Source organism: Archocentrus centrarchus, chromosome 12 (assembly GCF_007364275.1).
Source record: "Archocentrus centrarchus isolate MPI-CPG fArcCen1 chromosome 12, fArcCen1, whole genome shotgun sequence".
NCBI lineage: Eukaryota > Metazoa > Chordata > Actinopteri > Cichliformes > Cichlidae > Archocentrus > Archocentrus centrarchus.
In genome coordinates this window covers 26,067,160-26,087,976 of record NC_044357.1, presented here as the reverse complement: position 1 = coordinate 26,087,976, position 20,817 = coordinate 26,067,160, and the positions used below count along the sequence as shown (strand labels likewise).

The window sequence follows — 20,817 nt, the reverse complement described above, 5'->3', positions numbered from 1 at the left end:
GATTTCAGCATCAGAATCCGAGTTTTTCCTTCTGATGATCTAACCGTTACCCAGCAAATGCTCTGATGCTCTTTAACCGCAGGCTGAGTTTTTCTCCACCATCTCGGTTGGATTGGAGATGTAACCAATCTGTCTGCTGGATGTTCTCAAAAGAACAAAAACATTCTCAGTCAAGAGAAAAATGAATCCTGCACCTCTCACACTGGACCCCATTTCATATCAGTTCAGCTGATGCAGACCCTGATTCAGTCCCATTACACATTCATAATGCTGATATCAGCAAGCAGAAGAGTGAAGTTTGTGAAAGTCCAGACAGACCAGACAGATCAACATAAACAGCTCTCGAGTGTTGTTATACTAACCTGTGTGCATGAAGTCTGTTTACAACCATTCAGGTACCAAATTAGCTGTCAGTCAAATATCAGCTGATTAGCACAAAGACACAAACATTTAAATCCTTTACTGCAATAATCTGATCAGAGTTTCTGGCTTTGTTAGAGACAGTCTGACTAGACGGTCACGGTGGTTACATCATACTGTAACCAGTTTTTAATCATTTTGATGTTTCAGCCATGATTGCAGGGTATCTGCTCCGTATGAGCTCCTGTTTGACTGTACGGGTTGGTGGAAGTCAGTCATGTTTAGGTTTTAATCACGCTGAGGTCTGTTTCCAGAGAGGCTCTTTTGTGACGCCATGAGCAGTGGGACCATACGAGAAGTAACAGAAGGTACGTGTGTGTCTGTGAGCCTTTAACAGTTTTAAAATAATCAGTTTGATGTCTGGTGAGATTTGACATTGAGACCTGCTGTTTAACAAACTGATTGGATCTTCTGGTTCCAACACAAACCTGCTTTGACTCACTGACAGTACGACTGGCTCATTGGTGCCTCTGTGTTTGCTACAGAACTGGAGATGAAGGAAGCTCTTCTGCAGCCTCTGGAAGATCTTCCTGAGCCAAACCGTCCTGATCTGCTGAAAACACTCAGCGAGCTTGTGGAGGATGGAGATGCTCTCTCTCTGCTGGAGCAAACAGTAAGAAGAACATTTAAGCTTCTCTGTGCTCCTCCTGAGGTTTCAGTTTATACTTAGATCTTCACCAGTTACTGCAGGCTGGAGATTTAACAAAAATAAAAAGAAGAGATGCTGGACCACAGGTGAGATGAGCAGTTATTGCTCACTAGACTCTTTTACACAGCAGAACTGTCTGGCATCACCTGACACTCACAAACTATGTGTTTTAGTAGTGTTCTTGATAATAGAGGTTAGCTGATGAAAAACAGCCCAGTCCCAGGATTAATAACATAATACAGGCTGAAACGTCAGATTTCTAGTAGTCCTCTCTGAAATGTCTTTCAAACTAACCTAAACATATTGCTTAAACTGGGAATTACTGCAAGACATACAAATCAAATCAAATGAAAACCAAGCCGAGGGCTTGAAAGACACCAGTTTTCCAGGAGGAGGAAAGAAATGAGTTTCTATCAGCCAAGAACATCAAAGCCTGAGGACAGTTTTATCTACTCTGTAACCACAGCTCACATGGGTCTAATAAAAATAATAATAATAATAATAATAATAATGCTCTGCTCCTCTCCTCTCAGCTGGATCAGTGCAGTAATGAAACGTCTGTGCATCCTCGGTCTCATGCTGTCTCTTCATTCATGGACCTTCTTGATGTCTCAAACATCTCCACAGCTGTGAAGGACGCTGTTCACCTGTTGGTCAGCGCTTTGGATGGTAAGTCAGCTGACCTCAGAGCAAGCTTGTAATTTGCGGGGGGATAGGGGGGTTATAACCCCCCCCCCCCCCCCCCCTTGCCTCGGAGTCATTTCCAGTAACATGTAGATCCTCTGGAACAGGTATGGTGTATGGATTGGAGATGGTAGGTTGAGATAAAGATGCTTAGATCTGATTTCAGAGTGTGTGAGAGCTCAGCTCAGAGTTTTCCTGACACATCTGAAGTGTTTGCAGCTCTTCACATCTTCATCAGTCTTCCTCTGTCTGCAGCTCTGCCAGGTGAAATGTCTCCACTCCTGACCAGCTGCAGTCCAGATACTCTGAGAGTCCTCAGCCAGCTGGTGGGTCCATTCACTCATTCATCTACATACTCTTCCAGCAGCTCCCACCCTCAGCACACCTTAATGTACAGGCTCAGCTCTCACTGAGCATGTGTGAGCTGCCCCCTTAACTGATCTTCTGTTCAAACAGGAGCTCCCTCTGAGCAACAGGAAGTAATCCTCTGAGCCTCAGTGCTGTCTGCAGACCATTAGACACAAACTTGCTGTGGTCCAGTTTAGCACTCAGACTCTGCCCTACAGAGCCATGCTGTAGAGTAGCTGCAGAGTGCTTTAAGCTGCTGCTTCTTTCACTGTAGAGAAAGAACGCTGTTCCTCTCCATAAATATCTGAACATGGTGAAGTTTACAGGCAGGATTTTAAAGATCCTGCTACAGCTAGCATCACAGCATCAGCAGCTCCACCCACTGCCAGCAGCTTGTGGGTGGAGCCTTCCTCATGTTTGAGTCTGATCTAAGAACAGCTCCCTCTCTGCTTCCCCAGGTGGATGGACTTAAGGACGGTCAGGCCAAACTCCCAGAGTCTCTGCCCGCCCCCCTGCAGGAGGGAGGGGATCTCCGCTGGGCGGCCGAGCTCATCTGTTTGAACGACAAGAAGCTGAAAGAGCTGAGTGACGTCTGGGACCGGCCCGAGCTCCCCCCGGAGGTTCTGCTGGAGCTTCTGTGCCTCGCTGTGCAGGGACTCAGCCTGATGCAGCCCAGAACAAAGCCTTAATGTCAGCTGTTGTAATCATTGTTAACATGGGTTTCAGTGGGTTTCAGTGGGTTTCAGTGGGTTTCATTGGGTTTCATTGTGGGCAGCATCCAATCAGGTGACCTCAACAGTCCACAGGTTGATTCCAGGGTTGGTGACTTTCATGCAGCATCTGTCTGCTCGGTTTCCTGTTGACTGCACTGTCATCTTTCCCAGATACAAAATAACAAGAATACTTTATATTTTTCTTATTTCTGTTATAATTCTTATTGGTTAATTTTGTTCTTGTTTGTGGTTCCTCCTGTGCCTTTCTCTCCATGTTTGATAATCCTGAATGTGACATTATTGTTCTCCTGGTTCTGAATTAAAGGTTTGTGCAAGAACGTGTGGAACCCTGAAAACTCATAAATGACAGCAGGTGAGGACCCGCGCTGAGAATGATGATGTTCATATTTAGAGAAAAGTTCACAGGAAAAATAATTTTGTAATATAGTCTGTGAGTCTGCACTGTGTGAGCTCAGATCAAACAATGTGAAGCTACAATGTTACAGAAAGGTGGGGTAATAATTATATATGTGTGCAGAAGAACTGAAGGATGAGACTGAACAGCTTCAAATTTAAGCCTGAAATGCTGTATAATAGTGTGTTTATCAGGAGGATGGGGGCAAAGCGATGCGGAGGAAATTATTTCTCTAGTTGGCATTTTCTGTGTTTAACAGCTGTGCATATGATATGATCAATAACATATGAGGCGCTGATAAGGCATCCCTGAGGGGGTGCCTAAAAATGTGTCCTCATACACCTCAGAAAGTATATAGCTGCACTCCTGGCCCGAATAAAGCAACTTTTTCCTCAACACATTAAAATAATATATAAAATGATAATTTTCTTCAAAAATCACACTTGTAAAAGTTAATATATTTTAAGCTGACAAAAATTTGCTGATTTTTCAGGTAAAAACTGTCTTGTGAATTTCTGCACTTAAGTCAGAAAACCGCTGCGTAACCTGCGCAGTGTGTCCAGTTTGTCAGCAAAAAGCGCAGCTGCAAACACAGCGGTGGAGACGCGTAATCACACGGCCCCGTCCCCGGAGCTGCAGGGACTTAGACCCCATTTACACGGCACCGTTTCAACTGTGTCGTTTTGATGTGTTTCAGCCTTCCGTTTACACGGTAGCATTTCAGAAACAATCTGCGTTTACACAGTGACACGTGAAACAATGAAAACGATGTAGTTCCCATGCCAGGCCACAAGTTAGCGTTGGTATTTTCTTTGCAAAGCTTGTTGACGCAGGACGTGCATGCGTGGAGGAACACCATAGGAAGCACGGCAAATTGTTCATTACTTACAAAACGGCCAATGTGAGAGGTTCGGTGTGGACTGACGATGAGGTTAGATCGCTGCTGCAGACAACGCTGAATTACAAAACAGTAAAAGCACAAGAAGCACTCATGAATCTGCGACTACGGTTTATCAATTTGTGCATGCCCGGAAAACTGTGGCCGTTGCAACCATAGTGTGCATGTGCGAGTCACCCGTTTTCGAATCACACAGGTGTTATGCAAAATTCTGTTCCCCCGTGAAAATCTGTTCCCCCTATGTCGGGAGCACGAACTGCAGCCAGAGAGGCGGATCCGAATGTCTTCACGGTGCTTCTGATCAATTTTCGGTAAAAGTCTTTTACAGTGTTCATTCCTCTCATCAAGAACAACTCCTGTGAATATGAAAACATTTGCTGTTTATTTGCCAAAGTTACACGGGGGGGACCAAATATTTCAGCCATTCAAAATATTGTGTTCCCCTTCCATGCCATGGGAACAAATTAATTTACCAGCAAGTCTTTTACAGTGTCATTTTACCGAGAAATCAATCAGAAGCGCAGTGAAGACAGTTGGCTCATCCCCTCTGGCTGCAGTTCATGATCCTGACACAGGGGGAACAGATTTTCATGGGGGAACAGAATTTCGCACAACACCCGCACATCGCTGGCGAGGAAAAGAGACACATGGGTTTACCTCCGATTTCAGCGATCAGGTCTTTTGCTTTGCCTTTTTGGAAAATCCCTGCTCTCCAATTTTCATTTGGTAATTTTTGAGGGTCGGGATAGGTTAAATGTCGCTGTAAAAAGTGTTGACTGATGCTTTTATCCACTGATCAATATGTGCCATTGGCAACACGGAAAATGGGTTAGTGCACAGGTCTTGGCCTGCACAGCATGTCTTTTCTCTCCCCTCAGCCCAACCGGTCGCGGCAGATGACCCCCCCTCCCTGAGCCTGGTTCTGCTGGAGGTTTCTTCCTGTTAAAGGGAGTTTTTCCTTCCCACTGTCACCAAGTGCTGCTCATAGGGGGTCGTTTGGACTGTTGGGTTTTCTCTGTATTATTGTAGGGTCTTTACCCACAATACAAAGCGCCTTGAGGTGACCGTTTGTTGTGATTTGGCACTATATAAATAAAACTGAATTGAATTGAATTGCAGCTGTTGCAGTGCATTGTGGGATTTGTAGTATAAGTGGTGGGAGCGCCATTTATCCGCGGGCTGTTAATAACAGCTATATGAAATCATCTGACAGGCTGTATAAAATTAGATCGTGGGCCACATGCGGCCCCCGGGCCTTACGTCTGACCAAGGGCAGAGCTTCTGGGGGGGCTGGGAGAACGGCACGCCCCCAGCCCGGGCCTAGAGGAGGCCCGGATGGGAAAGAGGATAAGATTTCAGGGAGCCAGACCACTATCACGTTTGACAAGAGCTGGAGAAGGCGGCTAATCTCCTTAGTGTTTCCAGATGAGCACAGTGTCTGGCTAAAGATATAGCCAACTTTACATAACCCATCATCCGTGGTTTAAATGGGGGTTTAAGAGTTGCCACAGTCAGGACTGAGTCATGGTTGCTAAAAACTTTACAAGACCGACTGACTTTAGTGATGTAGTAGGTGTAAAATATTTAATAAAATGTTGTGCTGCATGACTGGGTTTATTTTCAGTCTTACATTAAACTTTACGACACGCAAATTTTCAAGTGGATTGCCGATATTTTCTCCAAGTGTATTGTGGGTAAAACTCGTCACCAACCGTCTACCAACATCATCGTCAGTCACTTGGCAACAGATTGTAAACTAAGTGTAGCATTTTTACGGACTAAGCTAATATGAGTGGCACTTCATAACATACACATGCCCGCTGTTGCAGACATGTTGTAAAATGATGTTATGAGCTTTATTATTTGGGTATAAAGGGCCCGGTCATTTGCCCCGCCCCCGGCCCGGCTCTGATTTGTTCCGCTAGTGGGTTTTTTATCTTATCTGGCTTACCCCATGTAATTAAGCTGATTAGAGCATAGGATAGAGAGAAGGAGTTTATTTGCTCCAGTGTTTTAAGTTCATGACTAATGATGAAGTAGACCAATTCACGCTGTACCGAGCATTGTTCGGAGGATTCTCATACCCTGAGTGAACTGCACTGATGGACATTGTCTTGTCGGATTTGTACTTAGTCAGTGGAAACTACGGTGAGTGGAATGCTAATAGCACTAGCCTAACATGCTAGTTAGCACCACCTTGGCTACTTGTTATTTTATCTTTTGGTATGTGTTATAAGGCTTCTGTGATGGTAGGAAAAAAAAAAAAAACAACCGGAGTCAGGTTTATTATATTGTAGATATGTTACAAACGCAGTCTATGGGCTCTGTTGATTTTTCCACTCCGCCTGCGCGCACAGCGTTCAGCTACGGCACAGGGGTCTTACAGCAATTAGACTTTTTGACTGACTTGTGAGGGGTTATTTCTTTTGAAGTTTTGGTATTATGTAAAGAAATTCCTCCTTTTCTGCCTCGTTTTTGTTTTATTTTGTTCGGTTCAAGATTTCAGTCTGCTTGGTCCCGTCAAAGATTTGGCTCCAATTCAGACATCATAAATTCACACTTCAGACGTATAAGATTGATTCAAAGGTATGTAGGACTTTAATTCAGCCTTTTTTCCTTCTGTTGATGAAGTTTCATTAAAATATGCAGATGCGATAGTGGTTTTTGGAGCGCTGGAATTTAGGAGGTCTGACCGGCTGGTTCATGGCCTGCGGAAAATCAGTGAAAAATGCACGATTTCTGCCTGATTAAACCAACACGGATTCATGAAATCTCTTATAATGCATCATCGTGCTGTAAAAACATCTTAAATTCACAGTTCATTTATAAAATTTAATGTATTATATGCTCGATAATCTGAGTTTTGTAAGGATATTTTCAGATTAATCACTAAATATTTGGTTTAAAACTGTACTGACGTCCTTACTAAAAACTAATCACATTCCAAATTTAATTTGATTCTGTTGGGAAATATGGAAGTTATGGCCATTTAGCTCTAGATCCCACTTTCTTCAGTTAAACAGTAGAACAGGAGAAAACTGCCTATTTTTTCTTCACTTAAAATGTCATAATGTTCTTATTTTTAAACTGATTTTAACACGGATGGTGTCATTTCATTTGCATTTAAAGGCTCCATGCAGTGATGTGAATTTTTAAGCCATTTGTTAACTTTGATTTTTTTGGAACATACCTATATATTGTGATAAGCTGAATATTTGTTTATTTGTTGTTCTGCTGAAATTTAAGCCTAGCTACTGCTGTCTCGTAGGACATGTAATTCAGTTAATAAGGCTATGCTTTTGAGTTACTGTACACTCAGCGTGTGCAGGTGAGTCATTTTCACAAGGTAAACTTATTTAATGCGCACTGTGATTTGATTTCATTAATTTCGTCACATATGTGCACTATGCTGTGATAAGTAAAATGATAAAATTCATCCACTATTGTGTGTTGGCTGTAAAAAAAAAAAAAAAAAAGCTTTTGATGTGCTGCTATGTCATGTTCTGTGCAGGTTGGTTTTTTCATGAGTGGATTGTAAAGATCGTGAGCCAGAGCAAGGATCAGCAAAACGTGGAGCAGACCGCAGGCGTGCTCCCGTGGCGTCAGTGTGGAAAAAGGACCATCGCACCATTCAGATAAAAAAAACTAAACTCACACGACCCGTGTAGATGGACAACTGAACTTTGATAGATATTTGGCACTGCACGTGTTACACTTCATGTGTCTGTAAGGAAAAATCATCTCATATATTCAATTTTTAAATCATCAAATATCAATATTGTCCTAAAGATTCCACAGTACATCAGTCAGGCTCTGATAATAATTATAATTATTATGGTTCATCATTATAAGGCATATTTGAAATGTAAGTAATGATGTTTTTCTGGCTGATGTACACGTCTAACTTTATTATCACAGTCACAACAAAACACTGAAAACTATAAACTGTAATAATCTGACCTCAGAGCAGTTTGACGCAGAGGAGCATGAGGAGAGCTTATGATCAAGTGTATCAGCGTTCACCTGATTTACTTTTTTTATTACCTGATGTGTTGCATAGTCCGTATGTGGCTGTTAATTTTTGTGCTATCAGAGCAAAAGGAAGACTGAGGAGCTTCAGCATCAACACAATGCTGACATTTCCCGTATGTTTGAACCTGCAGTAACAGCAGCTGAGAAGCTGTTAGATGATAAAGAGCTGTCAGCTGGGCTGTCAGGTCCTGACTGTGGGTACCCAGGGGACTATGTAGAAGGTGTTTAATCAGCGAGCCTTCATTAGAATGACCTGGTAACCCTGCTGTTGTAAGCACAAGTGCTTAACTTTGTTTGGTTAACCAGGTTCAGTGATGTGAGCCAGTGAGAAGTTGAAGAATCTACTGTGTTTAACAGTCATTATGTTATTAGGTTTTACACTGGCAGTGATCGGTGGAGCTCGAAAAAGGCGACTGGACTTCAAGTTTCCTGAAGACGTTTCATGTCTCATCCAAAAGGCTTCTTCAGCTCTAAAGGTCCCAGGTATCTAAACCCCAGTGGAGGTGTTCACTGACCCACTGTTCATGTCATAATCACATGAGCCAAAGAAGACAAGTTGACTTCAGGTTCAGATCCAAATGACTTTCACAAAGGCCGGATGAGTTTGGATGGAGACTCAGCCAAGAGGATTCCCATGGAAACACCAACAGATGGATGTGATTTGATGAGAGTCAAACAGATGTGAGGTTCCAGAAGAAGCTGAAAGTTTGGAAAACATTTAACTCCTTCCTTAAGGTCAGTACTATTTCCTTCCCAACAAAGAGCCATGTTTGCTCTTAAAACCTCTGTTCTTAGAACTGATTCAGATGCAGTTTTCAGATCCAGGTATGATTTCACTTAATGCACTGAGTGGATGATGTTTGTGCAGATATGATACGGATTCACCCAGGCAACAGTATTACCTTTCCAACCAACAAGAGGTCACACACACACACACACACACACGCACACACACACACACACACAAAAAAGCATGGCAGCCACTGGATGTTGTGTAACTATGGCTGACTGTATGTTGGGGACTGTAAGCACCATTTTGTAAAGCTTATAAATTTATAAGTGATTTATGTCATATATTAGTTTCTTTTTGTATTTCATATTTGTATAAGTGAGTTAAAAAGAAACACATTTCATTTGTAACATCTGGATTTAAAAACAGCTGTTAAGATGTATTTTGTGTGATTGAACTACAGAGGGCACAATTCTGTTGTTAAGACCCATGAAGAAGAAATGTTCTTGTATTTGAAGATGTAGAAGAATAAAGATGGCTGATGGAGCAACATGGTAGTTTTACCGTGCTGCAGCTGAGAGTTGTCGCGTGTAAAACCGGCTCTGTATTGGTCATTTAAAGGTTAAATGGAAATCACAGAAGACACAAAGAAACTAAAGATTAGCCTCCTCATAAAGTAAAAATACCACGCTCAGCAAGAGCGAGCTGAGACCGAGTCCAGCGACGCAGCCACAACAACGGATCATCATGGAAACATGAGCTACGAACTGGTAACTTGCCTAAATGAGCCAAGAGAAAAATATAAGACAACAAGGATGTTGCAGTCTTCATTAGATGGCACTTATTTGGAAAGCAAAGCATGCTTTGTGTCATGGACTACTTTATTCGAACTCTTGTTGATGAATGAAAATAAAACAAGGCAAGATGGCGGATGACGAGACGCAAGAATCCAGAGAGAAAGAAAATGCCTGCGGTACTGACAACGGCTAAAAGAGGGCGCCAGAAGAAAAGGGCCTGGAGGACCTTTTACAGAGACATATCGGTTTAAGAGCAAAGTTTTCTCAGGTGACAGCGAAACTGAATAAATTAAGTGCTATGATGACAAATGATGAAGCTGTTGATGATGAACATTTAAATGAGTTTTCAAAACTCATGAGTGACTTTGTTCGAACAAATGAGAATGTTTTACGACTGCTGTCAGATGAAGAGAAAGATGCTGATCAGACATATTGGTATCAGCCCCAAGAGGAATGTTTCAGCAGTTTTATGATGGATGCTGAGAAATGGACAATCAGTGCAAGGCAGAAACATGACAGCGTGTCTTCGACAGGTGATTCAAGAGGGAAGCGACCGGGATCCTGCATGTTCAAGGCCGGGTCCAGCCGCTGTGGTTCAACGACATCATCATCATCTGCAGGTCGCAAGGAACAAGCAGAAAGAGCCTCACTGATGGCAAAGGCAGCAAAGCTAATGGAAAAACAAGCTCTGGAGTTGGAAGAGCTGAACTTAAAGGCAAGAAAGGAGCAGCTGGAAATTGAAATCCAAATTGCTGCTTCTACTGCAAAGATAAAGGTACTGCAGGAGTGTGAGTATGAGGACAACGAAAAGTGAAGTGTAACTTCTTGCTGTGCAGACTCATTTAGTGGTTTGCCCCCAGTTGGTATCAACACAGTCAAATACTCACAGTAAGTGGACCACAATGGACCTTCTCAAAGGGTTGAAATGGACACAAAGGCTAATTTGTGTGAAGTAATGCTAAAACAGAATAGTATTACAGAGATGTTGGTTAAGCAACAAAGACTCACAAATTCACCTTAGAGAGATGTTCCCATTTTCAGTGGTGATCCCTTAGAATTCAAACCATTCCTAAGGACCTTGACCATACAATCAGTAGAAAGACAGATAGTGGTAGCGACAAGATCTACTACCTTGAACAGTTCACAAGAGGTGAGCCTAGAGACTTAGTCAGGAGTTGCCAACACATGAGCCCACAAAAAGACTACCTCAAGGCAATGAAACTTTTACATTATCATTATGGCAATGACATCAAAATTGCAACAGCTTACCTGAAGAGGCCGAAGAGGTAAGTTGGCCTCAGCTAAAAGCAGATGACACCAAAGGTCTTCATAGTTACTCACTTTTTCTAACTGGGTGTAATAATGCCATGCAAGATATTAACTACCTTGAGGAACTAGACAACCCCACAAATCTGTCATAGTTTCCAAGTTACCCTATAAGATGAGAGAAATGTGGAGAGTCTCAGCTTTCAACATCCAAGAAAACTCTGGAAGAAGAGCTACGTTTCCAGATTGAGTGAAATTCCTGAACAGACAAGCTAAGATAGCATCAGATCCTTTATTTGGTGACATTAAAGATACTGATGACAAAGGCAAGCAATACTCAAAACCAGAAAAGACATTTAGACCAAAGGGCAGTGCATTTGCCACTAGTGTGGCACCAGCAATAAAAGAAAGGTTGCTAGATGCAAACAAAGGCACCATGCATCAGCCTTTCAAAGACCATGTGTATATTGTGAGTGAAATCACTCACTTGCTAACTGTCAGAAAATAAGAAAACTGCCTCACAAAGAGAGAATAGAGTTCCTTAAAGGAAAAGGACTTTGCTTTTCATGCCTAACCCAAGGGCATTTGAGTAAAGACTGCAAGAAACGAATGCAATGCGACTACTGTTCCAAAAGGCATTGTTTGCCTGGTTTGCTCCACTATAAGACAGAGGATGCAGCAGTAGATAACGAACCAAACGATGACACTGGAAGCTCAGATGTTGAAGTTCCCAGCCCTGTCCCCATCACAGGTGGAACGTGGTGCTACTGGAGCCAGTAATAGCAGTCGAGTTTTGGCTATCGTGCCAGTTCACGTTAAGCTCAAGAAAAACAACAACATAACTGACACTTACGCATTTTTGGACAATGGCAGCCAAGCAACTTTTTGCTCAGAGAAGCTTATGACACAGCTTGGCGTAGAAGGAATGAAAACTCAAATCCTTCTCCGCACTATGGGTCAGAAAAGGTTACAGCCAAGTTACATTGTTTCAGGCCTAGAAGTAAGTGGTGTAACAGAAAATGTGTACATGGACCTACCTGATACGTACACACATAAAGACATTCCAGTTTCAAAAGAGATCATTCCTGTGCAGACAGACTTTGAAATACATGCAGATGTTGGACTCTAAGCAAATGCTTACAAGGCAATAGAACCCTGGGAAATTATTCACAGCATAAATGATGGTCCCTATGCAGTCCGTACAATCCTAGGTTGGGTTATAAATGGTCCTTTGAAAAGAAATGACTCAGAAAGTGAACAAAGTGTTTCGGTGAACTGCATATCAATGTCTGAAATTGAAACATTGTGTGTGAAACAGTTTAACCGTGATTTTCCAGAGAAGGCTTCTGAAGAGCGTCATGAAATGTCACAAGAGGATGTGAAATTCATGGACTCCGTAAAGGACACAGTTAAAAATCTGGAAGGACATTATTGTATAAGCCTTCCTCTTAAAGATCAGTCTGTCAAACTAGAAGAAGAAGAAGAAGAAGAAGAAGAAGAAACAGCCTTTATTGTCCCACAGAGGGGAAATTTGGGTGTAACAGCAGCCGCAGTTATTATAAATATAAATATAATAATTTACACTAATGAGAATATATATATATATATATAAAATCAACAAACAAGATTAACCTTAATAATACTAATAATAATACTATATACAATGTACATGATGTGCCTGTGTGTTGAACCTTAACAGGCCGGACTATTTACAGTATATTATATATTATCCTACATTGTGTAGGTTATTGTGGTTTTTGTTGGGAGCAGTGATGGTTATACAGTCTTACAGCTGCTGGGAGGAAGGATCTGCGGTAACGCTCCTTTGTGCATTTAGGATGCAGCAGTCTGTCACTGAAGGAGCTCTCCAGCTCAGCAACAGTTTCATGCATGGGGTGGGAGACCTTGTCCATCAGTGATGTTATTTTGGTCAGAGTCCTTCTGTCTCCCACCACCTGCACTGAGTCGAGAGGACATCCTAGGACAGAGCTGGCTTTCCTGATGAGCTTGTCTATCCTCTTCCTCTCAGCTGTAGGCAAGCTGCTGCTCCAACATACTGTTGCATAGAAGATGGCTGATGCCACTACAGAGTCATAGAAGGTCTTCAGGAGTGCCCCCTGCACTCCAAAAGACCTCAGCCTTCTCAGCAGGTAGAGTCTGCTCTGACCCTTCCTGTAGAGCGCATCAGTGTTATGAGTCCAGTCCAGTTTATTGTTCAGGTGAACACCCAGGTACTTATAAGAGTCCACTATCTCAATGTCCACTCCCTGGATGTTCACCGGTGTCCGTGTGGTGGGTCTGCGCCTGCGGAAATCCACCACCAGCTCCTTGGTTTTAGCGGCGTTGATCAGGAGGTGGTTCCGCTGGCACCAGCCCACAAAGTCCTGAGTCCACTGTCTGTACTCTGAGTCATCCTCACCTGTGATGAGGCCAACTATGGCAGAGTCGTCAGAGAACTTCTGCAGATGGCAGCGTGGGGAGTTGATGGAGAAGTCTGCAGTGTAGAGGGTGAAGAGGAACGGTGCCAGCACAGTTCCCTGTGGGGCCCCCGTACTGCAGACCAGCCTGTCAGAGACACAGCCCTGTGTCCTCACGTACTGTGGGCGGTCAGTGAGGTAGTCCAGTATCCACTCGGAGATGTGGTGGTCCACTCCTGACAGTTCCAGCTTGTCTCTCAGAAGTCCTGGCTGGATGGTGTTAAAAGCACTGGAGAAATCAAAGAACATGATCCTCACAGTGCTTCCAGGCTTCTCCAGGTGGGTCAGAGCTCGGTGCAGGAGGTAGATGATGGCGTCATCCACCCCGATGCCAGGCCGGTAGGCGAACTGCAGCGGGTCCAACGAAGACGACACCATGAGGCGTAGATGGTTGAGGACCAGCCTCTCGAGGGTCTTCATTAGATGCGATGTCAGGGCTACCGGCCTGTAGCTGCTAAGATCCTTTGGATGTTTGGTCTTTGGTACCGGTACCACACAGGAGGTCTTCCACAGTTGTGGTACTTTCCCCAGCTTCAGGCTCAGGTTGAACATGTATCCCATGATGCCACACAGTTGATCTGCGTAGCACCTCAGGAGCCTGGAGCTGATGCCGTCTGGACCAGCAGCCTTTCGCACCTTGATCTTACGTAGCTCCTTTCTCACATGATGAGTTGAGAGGGACAAGATGGAGGTGGGGGATGGGGGTTGTGAGATGGAGTCCTCAGAAGTGAAGGGGGTGGGTGATGGCTGAGAGCTGAGAGGTGTGAGGTCCCAAGAAGAAGAAAGGTTGGCAGTCATTAAAGATGGTGGGGCTGACAGCAGGGGGGACTGGGCTGGGGGAGGGGTGGGTGGCTGGTCAAACCTGTTAAAGAACTGGTTCAGGTTGTTAACCCACTCTAAGTCTCCCACAATCCTAGGGCTTGGTTTGTGGCCTGAAATTGAGTTCAAACTCCTCCAAACCCCACTGATGTTGCTCTGCTGTAGCTGGTCCTCCATCTTCTTCCTGTAGATGTTTTTTCCATCCCTGATTTTCTTTCTCAGATCCTTCTGCACGGCTCTCAGCTCCTCCTTATTTCCTGATCTAAAGGCTCTCTTCTTCTCCTTCAGGAGAGCCTTTATTTCAGAGTTGATCCAGGGTTTGTTGTTTGAAAAACACCGTACCCTCCTGGTGGGCACAGTGTTTTCCACGCAGAAATTGATGTAATCAGTGATGCAGTCCGTGATGCTGTCGATGTCCTCCCCATGAGGGGCACAAAGCTCTTCCCACACAGTGGAGCTAAAGCAGTCTCTCGGAGCTTCTTCAGTCTCCTCAGACCATTTCTTCACTGTGTGTGTCACAACTGGTTCTCTGTGTACCAAGGGTTTGTACACAGGCTGGAGATGAACCAGGTTGTGATCTGAGCCCCCCAGGGGAGGCAGAGGTGATGAGCTGTATGCCTCCTTGATGTTGGCATACAGTAGATCCAGTGTGTTGGTATTCCTGGTGTGGCAGGTGACATACTGGGTGAAGGTTGGGAGAGTGGAGGACAGGGAGACGTGGTTAAAGTCCCCTGAGATGAGAAAGAGCCTGTGGGTGCTGTGTTTGGAGTCTGCTGGTGGTAGCATGGAGGACATAGCAGGCTGCAGCAGCGTTAGCAGAGGGCGGCACATACACAGTTATCACAATAACATAACTACCCAACAACCGTGAGTTACTTGTGCAGAGAGCAGGAAGCCTCAAAAGAAAAATGCTGAAGAGAAAAGACTTTCATAAAGAGTACACAGTGTTCATGTCTGAACTCATAGACAAGAAGTATGCTGCTCCTGTGCCAAATGAACAACTTGAACGTGATGATGTAAGACTGTGGTACATACCGCATCACGGGGTGTACCACCCACAGAAAGGAAAGCTCCGCGTTGTTTTTGACTGTGCCGTCTCATTTCAGGGGAAAGTCACTAAACGAGGAACTTTTACAAGGTCCTGATTTGACAAACACATTAGTTGGTGTTTTAACTCGCTTCAGACACGACTACATTGCTTTAATGTCAGATATTGAGGCGATGTATCATCAGGTAAAGGTCCCGCCCAAGGATACAGATATGCTTCGATTCCTCTGGTGGCCTGAGGGAAATCTGGATGAACCACTACAGGAGTTCAAAATGACTGTGCATTTGTTTGGTGCAACATCTTCACCAAGTTGTGCCAACTTTGTCTTAAAGAAAACAGCAGAGGACACTTCACTTGAGGTGTCACCCATGGCCATTAGTGCAGTGCAGAATAACTTTTATGTAGACGATTGCCTTTTATCTGTGTCGAATGAAGATGAGGCCTGCATTATAGTAAAGGAGCTAACAAAACTATGCGCAAGGGGAGGTTTTCATCGTACTAAATGGAATAGTAACAGCAGAGTTGTTTTTGCCTCTATTCCTGAAACTGAAAGAGCATCAGAAGACTCATTCAAAATCAAGATTGATGAAAAGCCAATGACACAAACTAGGCGTGGTATTTTGTCCTTTGTGAGTTCAATCTATGATATCTTCTGTCCCCAGCTATTCTCCCAGCAAAAATGATTCTGCAGGAGCTGTGTGGGAAGAAAGTTTCATGGGATGAGGACATTGACATGGCTAGGAAGTCACAACAGTGGCTGTAAGATTTTGTAAAATGACAAGAATTTACAGTGGACAGATGTTTTAAACCAGCTGGATTTGGAAATGTAACATCTGCACAAATGCATCATTTCGCAGACGCAAGTGAGAGAGGGTATGGTGTGGCTGCATACCTTCGTGTCACAAATGAAAGAGGTGAAGCCCATTGTTCATTTTTATTGGCAAATCACGAGTATCACCTTTGAAGCTGTTTACTATTCCTAGATTAGTGCTAACAGCGGCTGCTGTAGCCGTGAAAATTGACAAAATGATGAGAGACGAGCTAAGGATGCCACTCGAGGAATCCACATTCTGGTCTGATAGTACCACAGTGTTTAGATACATTGCGAATGACAGTGTCAGATTTAAGGCTTTTGTTGCAAATTGAATTTCATTTATCAGACATCACTCCAAGGTCAGTCATTTTACGTATGTAAACTCTGATTCGAACCCATTAAGTAAGACATCAAAAAATTTTTATTTACCCGCATACATCAATTATTACACTAAATTTTTACATAAAACATAATAAGACATAATGAAAGCAAGGGATTTCCTGTCAAACAAATCCTGGACTCAAGGTCCAGACTTTCTAGTACAGTCAATCTTGGCCAGCATCACCAATGATATCATTGGACATTCATGATGATGCTGTGCAAACTGATCCAATCAGTCAACTCATTTGTCACTACTCAGATTGGTACAGACTAAAAAATGTCTTTGCCTGGGTGTTGAGATTTAAACGGCTCGTCCAAGAGCTGTCACATGAACGCAAAACCTTGTCAGCCAGCGATACTCAATGTCACAAGAAAATGGTTTAAGTGCAGAAATCAAACAAAGATGGGTACTTAACAGTCACAGAACTAGAAAATGCAGAGATGAAGATTGTAGGGTCTTTACCCACAATACAAAGCGCCTTGAGGCGACAGTTTGTTGTGATTTGGCGCTATATAAATAAAATTGAATTGAATTGAATTAAGTATTGTCAAAAACAAAGTTACAAAGATGTGATCTTAACTCTACAGAAGGGTCAATAGGACTAGTCCAGGGGTCGGCAACCCGCGGCTCTTTCATCCTTATGCTGCGGCTCTGTGCAGCTCTATTTTTGTTAGTTGGTTTTTTTTTGTTGTAGTTCTAACTTGGAATATTATTGTGATCTTGAAATATTAAAATACATTTTTTTTTTGTCTCTCCGTATATGCGTCACTCGTGAAAGCCGGTAGCGGCTACCGGCAGTATTTGCGGCTCTCAGTGTTTTCTTTTCCGTGGAAACCGGGTCCAGATGGCTCTTGGAGTGTTAAAGGTTGCCGACCCCTGGACTAGTCACATCGTGAAATAGATCCAGTGTTGGACAATGGTATTTTAAAGCAGTTTTTCAACCAGTGTGCCGCGGCACACTGGTGTGCCGTGGGAGATCATCAGATGTGCCGTGGGAAATTGTCCAGTTTCACGTAATATGCCACGAGTGTCTGTGCTGTAGTAGTGACTGGGAGCATAATCATGTATTACTCTTCCATATCACTAGACTAGATAGTAGCAGGTAGCGAATTGCATTGTACATAGAGACAAGAGAATTGAGCCGTGTTTCCATATGGAACGACTCGCTGCGATTTGACGGCATCTCTATTAGAATCAGGTACACTTTGCCGGTCCTTTTTCCTTACTCACTCACCTGGGGTTCTAAGCGATCCAAGGCGATACAATGTGACGCGGAGTACAGCATGCCACTGATTGGCCATGGAGTGTCGTCACTAGCGGAGGTATGAGAGCGACTCCTTCACCACCACAGCAAGAAACTGGAGGCGCAAATCACCGGTTGAATACACAGACCGACAGTTCTCAGCGGTAGTTCTGCAACACGAGAGCCATCTGAAACACAGCATACATATTATAATCCTATACTGCCGGGTGATCGCCGCTGCTAGCTGAACAGCTGGTTAGCACAGAGCCTGAGGCGGCTGATCAAAGGAACTGTGAATTACCGTAATAACGCGACCTATCGGAAAAATTCAAACAGTTTCTGAAAGCTGAGAAACTGCACTTCACAACCAACATAGGGCATTACTGTGGTGTTATTACGGTAATTGTTGCCGTAAGTCCGTGAACGGCGGCACTTTTGAAATACACTGAGCCGATTATGCCACGATCTGTGGTATAGGGTTATAGTTAACAATGATAACCTTCATCCATTAAAACATTGTACGGGGACTTATGCATGATGATGATATTAAACTGACATTAGCTGTGAGCTTGCCTCTTTCTCATGTATTGTTGTGTTGTGTTATTCCTGGTAATAGAATGAAGTTTTCTACTATAAGACCACATTGTTGTGGCATTTCTTATGTTCAAGCTGTGTTTTTGAAGTGGACATGTTAAGTGCACTTTTTATTTGAAAGAAGATATATATTATATGATAAAGTTCTTTTTAGTGTTTATTTGATTCCTATTTAAGGCACTTTGATAAGAATGACTATATTGTTAATATAGGCTACAGAGTATCATTTTTTAACATTTTTGGCTGGTGGTGTGCCTCGTGATTTTTTTCAATGAAAAAAATGTACCTCGGCTCAAAAAAGGTTGAAAAACACTGTTTTAAAGGTTGGTGGAAGGTTATATAAGGCTGTTCTACCATCCACTGTGAAACACCGTGTGATACTTCATCAAGACCACTATGTGTCCTCATTGATTCTCAGACATATTCATAAACAAACAGGTCCTAGTGGCATAAATTTTGTAAACTGTAAACTAAACTGAGGGAAAAATACTGAATTCCAAAAGCTGATGCACCTCTCAGGAAAATAGTGTCAAAATGTGTACAATGTAAAAAGTTTTCAGGTAAACCTGGTGAACAGAGAATGGTAAACTTGCCACGAGACAGACTTGAAACCAACAACCCCTCTTTCACAAATGTAAGGATTGATATTTTGGACCATTTGAGGTTAAATGTGACAGAAGCTATGTAAAAAGATAGTGTTTTGTTTACATGCCTCACCACAAGAGCGATTCACATAGAGGTCGCTCTCACTTGAAATGGACTCTTGTATTAAAGCATTCAGAAGGTTTCTGGCCAGGAGAGGTTAAGTCTCTGTTATGAGGTCAGACAACGGTACAAACCTAGTAGGTGCTGAAAAGGAAATGCAGGAGGCGATCAAAGGTTGGAATAAGGTTAAAACTGCTGAATCACTTTTGCAAAAAGGTGTTACATGGACATTCAATCCACCAGCTGGGTCTCATTTCGGTGGGATTTGGGAAAGGCAGATACATTCTGTCAGGAGAATCCTTACCCAGCTACTGAGACAACAGATTCTCGATGATGAGCATCTTCACACTTTGTTTTGTGAAGTACAGTCTATTACAAATGATAGACCCATTACGAGAGTTTCTAATGACCCAAATGATATAGAAGCATTGACCCCAAATCATTTGCTCCTCGTGAAAAGACAACCAGTGTTGCCACCTGGTTTGTTTCAAAAGGAGGATTTGTACTCAAAGAGATGATGGCATTACCCTCTCTATTTTTAAGATTAGGCTTAAAACTTTCCTTTATGATCAAGCTTATAGTTAGGGCTGGATCAGGTGACCCTGAACCCTCCCTTAGTTATGCTGCTATAGGCCTAGGCTGCTGGGGGGTTCCCATGATGCACTGTTTCTGTTACATTCACCTTATTTACTTAATTAATCTCTGTCTCTCTTCCACAGTGTGTCTTTTGTCCTGTCTCTCCCCCCCCTCAGCAGATGACCCCCCCTCCCTGAGCCTGGTTCTGATGGAGGTTTCTTCCTGTTAAAGGGAATTTTTCCTTCCCACTGTCACCAAGTGCTGCTCATAGGGGGTCGTTTAGACTGTTGGGTTTTCTCTGTATTATTGTAGGGTCTTTACCCACAATACAAGGCGCCTTGTGGAGACTGTTGTGATTTTGCACTATATAAATTAAATTAAATTAAATTGAATTAATTGATGGATAGATTTACAATAAATTGGGCAGGATGTTTGAGGGCCATCTGAAGCATCACAAACATGAACTCTTAACTTTATTACAAGACATATATGGAAATATAAAATGCTTTTATTTTATATTAACACAGAAATTTACCCAACAATGAAAACATTTTTAACAAATTCTTTTTGTTTTGGATTCATCCGTACACCCAAAAATAAAATCTCTGCATTAAAAAAAAGCTTTCCCAGAATTCCCTGCAGTTTCCCTTTTCACAGCAAAAACAAAATCATAAAAAATAAATTTATCAATATGTGCATTTGGAAACAGATCAATAAAACAATTGCCCATAGTTCCACTCTCACAGATAAAACAGCAGTAACAGACCATCACCATAGAAACGCTCTCTCGCACATGCTCACTGGAAACCGAATGGACGGTTTCAGCCTTTCTTCACTTGAATAAATAATCTGACCTTTGACCTGAATAAAAGCAGAAAACATCATGTCCTTTATTTTGAAAGAATTCCTTCTTCCAGTTTACTGTTTCCTGTTCTGGTCCCTGAGAAATTTTCTCTCTGAAAATCAGCTTGAGATGAAACTTTTCTTTCTGTTAAATCCTCCACTTTCTGCTTCTCATCATCTTTAATTGTTTTTTAATCACCTGGTTTCTGATTGGCCCCTCGTGCTCACAGTCCCTACTCATTGGCTACAGCAGTGTTGTCATTTTCAGTCTATCTGCACACGGAAAGCGCTGATTTCCATTGGCCGCAGCTCAGTGATACGCGGTGGATGCTGTTGCTGGGCGGACTCCGGCTCATCGTCAGCT

At 42.9% G+C, this 20,817-nt stretch overlaps 2 protein-coding genes across 2 annotated transcripts in view; one reads left to right on the top strand and one right to left on the bottom strand.

The window, feature by feature from the left end:
- LOC115789015 (uncharacterized) overlaps positions 1-20,817 on the top strand; it is a 32,333-nt gene that overhangs the window by 7,084 nt on the left and 4,432 nt on the right. Inside the window, exons 7-13 of the mRNA XM_030742162.1 lie at positions 675-728; positions 906-1,033; positions 1,603-1,738; positions 2,009-2,079; positions 2,560-3,187; positions 7,639-7,853; positions 8,532-8,894. Of these exons, the coding sequence (XP_030598022.1) occupies positions 675-728; positions 906-1,033; positions 1,603-1,738; positions 2,009-2,079; positions 2,560-2,790 (620 nt within the window). The 3' untranslated portion in view covers positions 2,791-3,187; positions 7,639-7,853; positions 8,532-8,894. The remainder of the gene's footprint in view (positions 1-674; positions 729-905; positions 1,034-1,602; positions 1,739-2,008; positions 2,080-2,559; positions 3,188-7,638; positions 7,854-8,531; positions 8,895-20,817) is intronic.
- LOC115789014 (alpha-mannosidase 2) overlaps positions 20,119-20,817 on the bottom strand; it is a 23,501-nt gene continuing 22,802 nt past the window's right edge. Inside the window, exon 24 of the mRNA XM_030742161.1 lies at positions 20,119-20,817. This exon is cut by the window's right edge and continues 71 nt beyond it. Coding sequence (XP_030598021.1) covers positions 20,718-20,817 — 100 coding nt within the window. The 3' untranslated portion in view covers positions 20,119-20,717.